Source organism: Scyliorhinus canicula, chromosome 9 (assembly GCF_902713615.1).
Source record: "Scyliorhinus canicula chromosome 9, sScyCan1.1, whole genome shotgun sequence".
Classification (NCBI taxonomy): Eukaryota; Metazoa; Chordata; class Chondrichthyes; order Carcharhiniformes; family Scyliorhinidae; genus Scyliorhinus; species Scyliorhinus canicula.
The window spans coordinates 87,697,880-87,710,394 of NC_052154.1; the positions used below are offsets into that span (position 1 = coordinate 87,697,880).

General features: G+C 47.2%; 1 protein-coding gene across 1 annotated transcript in view; it reads left to right on the forward strand.

Annotated features, from left to right (window-relative positions):
* The window catches only part of st3gal2 (ST3 beta-galactoside alpha-2,3-sialyltransferase 2), a 510,319-nt gene that overhangs the window by 467,266 nt on the left and 30,538 nt on the right, over positions 1-12,515 (forward strand). The window contains exon 6 of the mRNA XM_038807114.1: positions 1,301-1,480. Within this exon, the coding sequence (XP_038663042.1) occupies positions 1,301-1,480 (180 nt within the window). The remainder of the gene's footprint in view (positions 1-1,300; positions 1,481-12,515) is intronic.

Below are 12,515 nucleotides of genomic sequence, written 5' to 3' on the forward strand. Positions count from 1 at the left end.
CCCGGGAAGCTCTGTATCTCCTTTCTGGCAAAATCGCGAACCTGCATGTATCTAAACATTTCCCCCTGCTCCAGCCCATACTTCGCTTCCAGCTCCTTCAGTCCTGCAAATCGACTCCTAAGAAACAAATCTTTTAGTGTCTTAATCACCTTCTCCTCCCATTTCCGAAAATTTCCATCCCACCTCCCTGGCTCAAATCTGTGGTTCCCCCGAATCAGCATTTCCCTTGACCCTGCCCCCACAAAATTGCCTCCTAATTCTCAATGAGGGTATTATTACCGGACTCCCTGAGTACTTCCCCGGGGCTATCGGGAGCGGCGCTGTTGCTAGTACTTTCAATCCCGACCCCCTGCACAAACTCTCCTCCATTCTGACCCACTGGGAATCAACCCCTCTGACCCAGCTCCGCACCTTCTCCACATTCGCCGCCCAGTAGTAATACATCAGGTTCGGAAAACCCAAACCCCCTGCCTGCCTTCCCCTCTGTAGTAGCACCTTTCTAACTCTGGCCACCTTCCCTCTCCATATCAACGACGTAATACTTCCCTCAATTTCTCGGAAAAAAATCTTTGGCAGGAAAATCGGCAGGCATTGAAAGATAAACAGAAATTGTGGCAACACGTTCATTTTAACTGCCTGTACCCGACCCGTCAGTAACAGAGGGAGACCATCCCACTTTGCCAGATCCGCTTTCACTCTCCCCACCAAACTAGAAATGTTGTACCTGCGGAGCCACCCCCCACTCCCGGGCAACCTGCAACCCCAGGTACCTAAAGTGAGTCCCTGCCCTACGGAATGGCAGCCCCCCCCACCCCTGCCCCCACACCCGGCCGAGACACCACAAAATACTCACTCTTGTCTAGATTTAGTTTGTACCCCGAGAAAGACCGAAACACTCGAAGCAGCTCCAATATTCCCCCTATCGACACACTCGGTTCCGACACGTATAACAGCAAGTCATCGGCATATAAGGACACCCTATGCTCTATCCCCCCCCCCACCCCCGTACTATTCCTTTCCATACCCCTGAACTTCTTAATGCGATGGCTCAATCGCGAGTGCAAACAGCAGGGGGAACATAGGACATTCCTGCCTAGTCCCACGGTGGAGAGAAAAGTATCTCGAGCTGATGTTGTTTGTACGGACACTCGCCCTTAGCCCCTTATATAGTAGCTTTACCCAGTTCACAAATCTTGGATTCTAACTTCACCTTTAGTATCCATCTGGCTTATATTTAAAGGATTTTTGAGAGCGGCTTTCTGGTTAATGTTAGTAAACTCAAAGTGTCCATCTGTTACAGAATGAACCAAGCTCCAACGATCGGCTTTGAAACAGACGTGGGCAGCCGCACAACACACCACTTCATGTACCCAGAGAGTGCAAAAAATCTCCCAGCAAACATCAGCTTTGTCTTGGTTCCGTTTAAGACGTTGGATCTGTTATGGATCACCAGTGCCCTATCAATGGGTGAGATCAGATTGTAAGTACAGCCCTAAACATTCTGACTTGCTTTTCAGTATATGCATTTGTAACTGTCATTGGGCCTATTTGACCTCCCAGTGCCAAAGCTTTGCAAACCAACAGCCATTACCAGAACCAGTGACAGACTTGGATCAGCGTTTGACCATAACGGGATACATCTCAAAGTCCTCTCCTCAGACACAACACCAGTTTGGATGATGAAGATTGATAACTAATAATGATAATTAGATATTAACTCGGTGTCAAAATTTTAAATGTTAATAGTGACAGTAAACGCTCGGGGTCAGTGTGTGATAAAGGGGACAATAACTCCAGGGGTCAGTATAGGAGAGTCTCTCTGTGCTTAATGAAAAAAATGGCAAATGAGACCAGTCTCAAGTTGGATATACCCTGTGTAGCTAATGATCTGTCAAGCTCAGACCTATTAATATTGTATGTATTGATGAATGCATTCAGGTCTTGTATGCAGTAGGTGGGAGGAGAAAGTGATATGGTCACCTTGAGTTTAGGGATAATATCTTCCATTACTTGTATAATTACTACCGCTTAAAATAGCTCACTCTCTTGCAACCCTCACTCCTCCTAGGGTTACAGGAAAAGTTTTCGGCAGTCAAAATTGAACTGAGAATTTAGCTAAATTGGCGAATACAAATAACCAGCTAGAAAATATTGCTCTAACGAGGCGTTCTGGCTGCCAGGAAGGCCACAGGAGACTTCTACCGGCCGTGTCGCCCTCCTGTTCAGGCGTGACGTGGCCAGTAGATCGCGCCCATAATCATTTAAGTGCTATTAGGTTTGTAAACAAACAAGAAACTACATCAAAGCCATATTGTGTTTTTGCAGCTTATTAAAATTTTCACTCATTCTTGGATTAATAGATCACCTATTAACCTGAAGCCAATGCAGTTTTTAAAACCCAGCCAACTATTCATAATAGCTACACCCATCATAACAAAAACTTTCAACTACATTGACTGAAACTGACAATGTTGTCCCATTTCCATTTCAAAGCAGAGCACCTGTCAATGAATGGAAGAAAGCTGGTGCAGAAACTTTTTCCAACTTTCAAAAGTAAAACATTTTAAACAGCCAGAGCTGTCACTCAATTTAAATCACAGCACGGAACATTGTGACAATATGTACATTTTAAGAATAATGAAGGGTGGACTTCCGGTGGCAGCTATGAAGGAGTATGTCGCACATTTGGTGGCTCCCGCTCGGGTCGGATATTTGGACCTTTGCCCCCGATTTTCTACCGGACTTGAATTGAAAAATTGATGACAGAGGCAATTGTGTACTGAATTCCGACATCGGTGAATGGAGAGGAGGACTACAAGTGCTCGTAAAGGCAGAAACAGAAAGACAGGGAAGGCTTGGGCTGAAGCTGCAGCGGGAGACAGCATGGCGGAGGACTGGACCTCTGGCTTGTCGACCCAGCGGTCAACGGATCAGCTGATGCAAGTTATTCAGGAAGGATTCACTAAGCAGAAAAAAACTGCTTGGACCCGATAAAAGAGTCAATTGAGCAGCTGAAGCTTAGATTGGATGCCCAAGATCGGGCGATCCAGAAGGTAGAGAAGGCGCTGGCTGAGCAGCAGGAACATCAAACCGTATACATAAGATCGAGGCGACTCAAAACTGATGAAGCTTTGGAGGAATATCGGGAAAGTAGGACAAATCTCAAACGCGCAATAAAGAGGGCAAAAAGGGGTTATGAAATATCTTTGGCTAACAAGGTTAAGGAAAATCCCAAAGCCTTTTTATTCGTACATAAGGAGCAAGAGGGTAACTAGAGAAAGGATTGGCCCACTCAAAGACAAAAGAGGGAATTTATGCGTGGAGTCAGAGGAAATGAGTGAGCTTCTTAATGAGTACTTTGCAGCGGTATTCACCAAGGAGAGGGACATGATGGATGTTGAGGCGAGGGATGGATGTTTAAATACTCTAGGTCATGTCGGCATAAGGAAGGGGGAGGTTTTGGGTATTCTAAAAGGCATTAAGGTGGACAAGTCCTCAGGACCGGATGGGATCTATCCCAGGTTACTATCCCAGGAAATAGCTGGGGCCTTAACAGATATCTTTGCAGCATCCTTGAGCATGGGTGAGGTCCCGGAGGACTGGAGAATCGCTAATGTTGTCCTTTTATTTAAGAAGGGTAGCAGGGATAATCCAGGGAATTATAGACCTGTGAGCTTGACTCCAGTGGTAGGCAAACTGTTGGAGAAGATACTGAGGGATAGGATCTATTCACATTTGGAAGAAAATAGACTTATCAGTGATAGGCAGCATGGTTTTGTGCAGGGAAGGTCATATCTTACAAACCTAATAGAATTGTTTGAGGAAGTGACAAAGTTAATTGATGAGGGAAGGGCTGTAGATGTCATATACATGGACTTCAGTAAAGCATTTGATAAAGTTTCACATGGCAGGTTGATGGAAAAAGTGAAGTCGTATGGGGTTCAGGGTGTACTAGCTAGATGGATAAAGAACTGGCTGGGCAACAGGAGACAGAGAGTAGTGGTGGAAGGGAGTGTCTCAAAATGGAGAAAGGTGACTAGTGGTGTTCCACAGGGATCCGTGCTCGGACCACTGTTGTTTGTGATATACATAAATGATCTGGACGAAGGTATAAGTGGTCTGATGAGCAAGTTTGCAGATGATACTAAGATTGGTGGAGTTGCAGATAGTGAGGCGGACTGTCAGAGAATACAGCAAAATATAGATAGATTGGAGAGTTGGGCAGAGAAATGGCAGATGGAGTTCAATCCAGGCAAATGTGAGGCGATGCATTTTGGAAGATCTAACTCAAGAGTAGACTATATAGTCAATGGAAGAGTCCTGGGGAAAATTGATGTACAGAGAGATCTGGGAGTTCAGGTCCATTGTACCCTGAAGGTGGCAACGCAGGTCGATAGAGTGATCAAGAAGGCATACAGCATACTTGCCTTCATCAGACGGGGTATTGAGTACATGAGTTGGCAGGCCATGTTACAGATGTATCGGACTTTGGTTAGGCCACATTTGGAATACTGCGTGCAGTTCTGGTCGCCACATTACCAGAAGGATGTGGATGCTTTAGAGAGGGTGCAGAGGACGTTCACCAGGATGTTGCCTGGTATGGAGGGTGCTAGCTATGAAGAAAGGTTGAGTAGATTAGGATTGTTTTCATTGGAAAGACGGAGGGTGAGGGGAGACCTGATTGAGGTCTACAAAATTATGAGAGGTATGGACAGGGTGGATAGCTACAAGCTTTTTCCAAGAGTGGGGGTGTCAATTACAAAGGATCACGATTTCAAGGTGAGAGGGGAAAAGTTTAAGGGAGATGTGCGTGGAAAGTTTTTCACGCAGAGGGTGGTGGGTGCCTGGAATGCTTTGCCAGCGGAGGTGGTTGAGGCGGGTACGATAGCATTATTTAAGATGCATCTGGACAGATATATGAACGGGTGGGGAACAGAGAGAAGTAGCCCTGGAAAATAAGCAACAGGTTTAGATAAAGGATCTGGATCGGCGCAGGCTAGGAGGGCCGAAGGGCCTGTTCCAGTGCTGTAATTTTCTTTGTTCTTTGTTCTTTGTGGTGGAGTTGGAGGTGGGGATGCTGAGAGACCAGCAGAAGAAGCTCCTAGAGATGGTGGAGGACCTAGAGAATAGATCCCACTGGCAGAACTTAAGAATCGTTGGGCTCCCGGAGGGGTCCGAAGGAGCGGACACTGGGCATACATCGTGGACATGTTTGAGAAGCTGCTGGGGGATGGGGCATTCTCCCAACCCTTGGAGGTGGACAGAAATCATATAGCACTCACGAGGAAGCCGTGAATGGGAGACCCCCCCCCCCCCCCCCCCCCCCCCCCCGGGGCAATGGTGGTGAGATTCCACAGGTACTTGGATAAGGAGAGCATTCTACAGTGGGCCAAGCAGACACGGAGCTGTACGTGGGACAACAGTATCCTGCAGGTTTACCAAGACCTGAGTGCGGAGGTGGCCAGGAGAAGAGCGGGCTTTAACCAAATCAGGTTGACCCTTTTTAAGAAAAAGGTGAAGTTTGGGCTGTTGTATCCGGCCCATCTCTGGGTCACGCACGATAACAGCACTGTTATTTCGAGTTGCCTGAGGATGCGCTGGACTTCGCGAAAATGAAAGGACTGGTGGTGGACTGAGAACCTTTGAACTTTGCTGCAACGTTCATGTTTTTTAAAAAAAAGTTTCTTATTTTTCATTTTGTGGAAGCTGTCTGCAATGGCTTCTGTATTGATTTGGGACCAGTGACAGAGCTGAGTAAGTTAAGGTTTACATTTGCACTGTTGGGGGATCTTGTTTAGATTTTGGATCTCTTACTTGATCTTTGTTAGCATTTTTTTTTCTTCCTGTTTTTTTCTGTTGGGCAATTGTGTTGGGATAGTTTGTCATTGGAATATGTATGTATGAGCGGGGGGCGGGGGGGGGGAGGAAACAATAGTTGGCAGACTGTTTGGCGCCAGAGGTGGGGGCCACCAAGCCAGCTGGGCAGGCTAGCTCACAGAAGCGTAGTGGGGGGTGTGCATATGTTAGATTTATCAAAGAGGTTGATTTCAGGATTGCTACCAGTGCCACGAGCTAGTCAGAGTAGGAACGTCAGGATAGATTGGATGAATGCGTGGCTCGAGAGATGGTGCAAGAGGGAGGGATTCAAATTCCTGGGGCATTGGGACCGGTTCTGGGGGAGGTGGGACCAGTACAAACCGGACGGTCTGCACCTGGGCAGGACTGGAACCGATGTCCTAGGGGGGGTGTTTTCTAGAGCTGTTGGGGAGGGTTTAAACTAATGTGGCAGGGGGATGGGAACCGATGCAGGAAGTTGGAAGGTAGTAAAACAGGGACAGAAGCAAAAGGAAGTAAGGGGAAAAGTGCAAGGTAGAGAAGACATAGTCAAAAATATAAAAGGGCGACAGTACAAGGTACAGTGACTGAGGGGAGCTCAGTGAATAGGCCCAGTAATAACAAAAGGAATAAAACTGGAGATGTTAAGATTCAAAACAGAGGTAAAAAAATCAACATAAGTGTACTTTACCTGAATGCTCGTAGTATTCGGAATAAAGTAAATGAGTTGATGGCACAAATCATCGTAAATGACTATGATTTAGTGGCCATTACTGAAACATAGTTAAAGGATGGTCACGACTGGGAGTTAAATATCCAAGGGTATCAAACTATTCGGAAGGACAGAGTGGATGGTAAGGGAGGTGGTGTTGCTCTGTTATTTAAGGATGACATCCGGGCAATAGTAAGGGATGACATCGGTGCTATGGAGGATAAGGTGCCATCCGGGTGGAAATCAGGAATAGTAAGGCGAAAAAGTCACTGATAGGAGTAGTCTATCGGCCACCAAATAGTAACGTTATGGTGGGGCAGGCAATAAACAAAGAAATAACTGATGCATGTAGAAATGGTACAGCAGTTATCATGGGGGATTTTAATCTACATGTCGATTGGTTTAACCAGGTCGGTCAAGGCAACCTTGAGGAGGAGTTTATAGAATGTATCCGCGATAGTTTCCTAGAACAGTATGTAATGGAACCTACGAGGGAACAAGCGGTCCTAGATCTTGTCCTGTGTAATGAGACAGGATTGATTCATGATCTCATAGTTAGGGATCCTCTCGGAAGGAGCGATCACAATATGGTGGAATTTAAAATACAGATGGAGGGTGAGAAAGTAAAATCAAATACTAGTGTTTTGTGTTTAAACAAAGGAGATTACAAGGGGATGAGAGAAGAACTAGCTAAGGTAGACTGGGAGTTAAGACTTTTTGGTGGAACAGTTGAGGAACAGTGGAGAACCTACCAAGCGATTTTTCACAGTGCTCAGCAAAGGTTTATACCAACAAAAAGGAAGGACGGTAGAAAGAGGGAAAATCGGCCGTGGATATCTAAGGAAATAAGGGAGAGTATCAAATTGAAGGAAAAAGCATACAAAGTGGCAAAGATTGCTGGGAGATTAGAGGACTGGGAAATCTTTAGGGGGCAACAGAAAGCTACTAAAAAGCTATAAAGAAGAGTAAGATAGAGTATGAGAGTAAACTTGCTCAGAATATAAAAACAGACAATAAAAGTTTTTACAAATATATAAAACAAAAAAGAGTGGCTAAGGTAAATATTGGTCCTTTAGAGGATGAGAAGGGAGTTTTAATAATGGGAAATGAGGAAATGGCTGAGGAACTGAACAGGTTTTTTGGGTCGATCTTCACAGTAGAAGACACAAATAACATGCCAGTGACTGATAGAAATGAGGCTATGACAGGTGAGGACCTTGAGAGGATTGTTATCACTAAGGAGGTAGTGATGGGCAAGCTAATGGGGCTAAAGGTAGACAAGTCTCCTGGCCCTGATGGAATGCATCTCAGAGTGCTAAAAGAGATGGCTAGGGAAATTGCAGATGCACTAGTGATAATTTACCGAACTTCACTAGACTCTGGGGTGGTCCCGGTGGATTGGAAATTAGCAAACGTGACACCACTGTTTAAAAAAGGAGGTAGGCAGAAAGCAGGAAATTATAGGCCAGTGAGCTTAACTTCGGTAGTAGGGAAGATGCTGGAATCTATCATCAAGGAAGAAATAGCGAGGCATCTGGATAGAAATTGTCCCATTGGGCAGACACAGCATGGGTTCATAAAGGGCAGGTCATGCCTAACTAATTTGGTGGAATTTTTTGAGGACATTACCAGTGCAGTAGATAATGGGGAGCCGATGGATGTGGTATATCTGGATTTCCAGAAAGCCTTTGACAAGGTGCCACACAAAAGGTTGCTGCATAAGATAAAGATGCATGGCATTAAGGGTAAAGTAGTAGTATGGATAGAGGATTGGTTAATTAATAGAAAGCAAAGAGTGGGGATTAATGGGTGTTTCTCTGGTTGGCAATCAGTAGCTAGTGGTGTCCCTCAGGGATCCGTGTTGGGCCCACAATTGTTCACAATTTACATAGATGATTTGGAGTTGGGCAATGTGTCCAAGTTTGCAGATGACACTAAGATGAGTGGTAAAGCGAAAAGTGCAGAGGATACTGGAAGTCTGCAAAGGGATTTGGATAGGTTAAGTGAATGGGATAGGGTCTGGCAGATGGAATACAATGTTGACAAATGTGAGGTTATCCATTTTGGTAGGAATAACAGCAAACGGGATTATTATTTAAACGATAAAATATTAAAGCATGCCGCTGTGCAGAGAGACTTGGGTGTGCTAGTGCATGAGTCACAGAAGGTTGGTTTACAGGTGCAACAGGTGATTAAGAAGGCAAATGGAATTTTGTCCTTCATTGCTAGAGGGATGGAGTTTAAGACTAGGGAGGTTATGTTGCAATTGTATAAGGTGTTAGTGAGGCCACACCTGGAGTATTGTGTTCAGTTTTGGTCTCCTTACTTGAGAAAGGACGTACTGGCACTGGAGGGTGTGCAGAGGAGATTCACTAGGTTAATCCCAGAGCTGAAGGGTTTGGATTATGAGGAGAGGTTGAGTAGACTGGGACTGTACTCGTTGGAATTTAGAAGGATGAGGGGAATCTTATAGAAACATTTAAAATTATGAAGGGAATAGATAGGATAGATGCGGGCAGGTTGTTTCCACTGGCGGGTGAAAGCAGAACTAGGGGACATAGCCTCAAAATAAGGGGAAGTAGATTTAGGACTGAGTTTAGGAGGAACTTCTTCACCCAAAGGGTTGTGAATCTATGGAATTCCTTGCACAGTGAAGCAGTTGAGGCTCCTTCATTACATGTTTTTAAGGTAAAGATAGATAGTTTTTTGAAGAATAAAGGGATTATTAAGGGTTATGGTGTTCGGGCCGGAAAGTGGAGCTGAGTCCACAAAAGATCAGCCATGATCTCATCGAATGGCGGAGCAGGCTCGAGGGGCCAGATGGCTTACTCCTGCTCCTAGTTCTTATGTTCTTATGTTCTTATGTTGTGCTGTTACTAGGGGGGGGTGAAGGCGGGAAAATGTTCTGCTGACGAGGGAGGGACTTATACTAAGGGATGGAGAGGAGGTTGGGGGCGGAGGCTGCCTGGGGGCGGGGCGGTGGAGGTGTAGAGCACGGGCTGGAGGCTGGCCCAAAAAAGGGGATGGCTGATCGGTGAAGGGGGGGGGGGGGGGGGGGGCAATGAGCCTCCGAACTAAGCTGATCACCTGGAATGTACGAGGGCTAAATGGACCGGTCAAGAGGGTACGCCTGTTCGCGCATCTTAGGGGACTGAAGGCGGGCGTGGTAATGTTGCAGGAGACGCACCTTAGAGTAACTGACCAGATTAGATTGAGGAAAGGCTGGGTCAGTCAGGTCTTTCACTCGAGACTAGATTCAAAGACGAGAGGTGTCACGATCCTGATCAATAAGTGGGTGGTGTTTGAGGCGGGCAGAATAGTCTCGGACGTGGGAGGTCGGTACATTATAGTCAGTGGGAAACTGGAGGGGGTGCAGGTGGTATTAGTAAATGTGTATGCGCCAAATTGGGATGATGTGGAGTTTATAAAGAGGATGCTCGGGAAGGTACCGGACCTAGACTTGCACAAGTTGGTCATGGGAGGGGACTTTAACACAGTTATTGATCCTGGCTTGGACCGGTCAAGCTCAAAAACGGGCAGGGTGCCAGCAATGGCTAAGGAGCTAAAAGGGTTCACGGAGCAAGTGAGGAGGGTAGACCCATGGAGATTTGGGCAGCTGAGGGTGAACGAGTTCTCCTTCTACTCACTCGTGCATAAAGTGTACTCCTGGATCGATTTCTTTATTCTGAGCAGGGCTTTACTGACGGGGGTGGTGGACACAGGGTACTCAGCGATCACAATCTCAGACCATGCTCCGCACTGGGTTGACCTGCAGGTTAGTAAAGACAGTAACCAGCGCCCACACTGGAGGCTAGATGTGGGACTTTTAGTTGACGAAGGGGTGTGCGAGCGGCTGAGGAAATGTATTCAGATCTACCTGCAAGTCAAGGACACAGAGGAAATTTCAGCAGCGATGGTCTGGGAAGCACTGAAAGCGGTGGTTAGAAGGGAGCTGATCTCGATACGGGCCCATAGGGAGAAGGTGGGCAGGGCAGAGATGGACCGACTGGTAAAGGAGATTCTACAGATCGATAGGAGGTATGTGGATACCCAGAGGCAGGGCTTTTAAGGGAACAGCGGAGGCTAAAGGCGGAGTTCACCTTGTTAACAACAGGGAGGGAGGTGGAGCAGCTGAGAAAGGCGAGGGGGGGCGATCTATGAGTATGGAGAGAAGGCCAGCAGAATGCTTGCACAGCAGCTTAGAAAGAGGGAGGCAGTCAGAGAGATAGGGAAAATAAATGATGGAGATAGGAAGGTGGTTAGAGATTTAACAGGGGTGAATAAGGCATTTAGGGATTTTTACAGCTGTATGGGTCGGAACCCCCACCTGGGCCGGAGGTGATGAGGCATTTCTTAGGGGGACTGAATTTCTCAAAGGTGGACGGGGAGCTGGTAGAAGGGCTGGGGGCCCCGATCGAATTGGAAGAGATAGTGGAGGGTCTGAAGGCCTGCAGTCGGGTAAAGCCCCGGGCCAGACGGGTACCCAGTGGAGTTCTATAAAATGTTCTCCTATAAAATGGTCTCGCTTTCTGCAGACGACCTGCTTCTGTATGTATCGGACCCAATAGAGGGGATGGAAGGAATCATGAGGATTCTAGGGGAATTTGACCTGTTTTCGGGGTTTAAGCTAAATATGGGGAAAAGTGAGATGTTTGCGGTCCAGGCGAGGGGTCAGGAGAGGCGATTGGGAGAGCTGCCGTTTAGATTAGTAGGGGGAAGCTTTAGGTATCTAGGCATCCAAGTGGCGCGGGAATGGGACCAGCTGCATAAATTAAATCTGGCCCGACTTGTAGACCAAATGAAGGACGATTTTCGCAGATGGGACGCGCTTCCGTTGTCATTAACTGTTTGTATTTCAGTGTCTCCCCATTTTTATTCCCGGTCCTTTTTTAAACGGGTCAACTAAGTGATTACTGGCTTTGTTTGGGCGGGCAAGAACCCGCGAGTAAGGAAGGTAATGCTTGAGCGGAGTTGGGGAGAGGGTGGGCTGGCACTATCAAACTTCAGTAACTATTATTGGGCGGTGAATATAGCCATGATCAGGAAGTGGGTGGTGCGGGGAGGGTCGGCATTGGAGCGTATGGAGACTGCTTCATGCAAGGGCACCAGTTTGGGGGCGTTGGTAACTGCGTTCCTGCCGGCACGGTACTCCACCAGCCCTTGGTGGTGGCGGCCCTGAGAGTCTGGGGGCAATGGAAGAGATATGTGGGAGCAGATGGAGCATCGGTCTGGTCCCCAATCTGTAATAATCACCGGTTTGCCCCGGGAAGTATGGATGGGGGGTTCCGGATATGGCGGAGAGCAGGGATTGAGAGGCTGGGGGATATGTTTATAGAGGGGAGCTTTCTGAGTATGAGGTCGCTAAGGAGAAGTTTGGGTTGGTGGGGGAAACAAATTCAGGTACCTGCAGGTGTGGGACTTCCTGCGTAGACAGGTGTCAACCTTCCCGCTCCTACCGCTAAGGGGGATTCAGGACAGGGTAGTTTCCAGAGGGTGGATAGGAGAAGGGAGCGTTTCTGCCATTTACAAGGAACTTATGAGGTCAGAGGAGACGCAGACCAAGGAGCTGAAGCGCAAGTGGGAGGAGGAGCTGGGAGGAGAGATAGAGGATGGTCTATGGGTAGATGTTTTGAGTAGAGTCAACACGTCCACAACATGTGCCAGGCTCAGCCTGATACAATTCAAAGTCGTTCATCGGGCTCACATGACAGTGGCCCGGATGAGCAGATTCTTTGGGGTGGAAGACAGGTGTGCAAAGTGTGCAGGAGGACCAGCAAACCATGTCCACATGTTCTGGACATATCCAAAGCTTAGGGGATTTTGGCAGGGGTTTGCAGATGTCATGTCCACGGTGTTAAAAACAAGGGTGGCACCGAGTCCAGAGGTGGCGATTTTCAGGGTGTCGGAAGATCCGGGAATCCAGGAGGAGAAAGAGGCAGACGTTCTGGCCTTTGCTTCCGGACTCAAA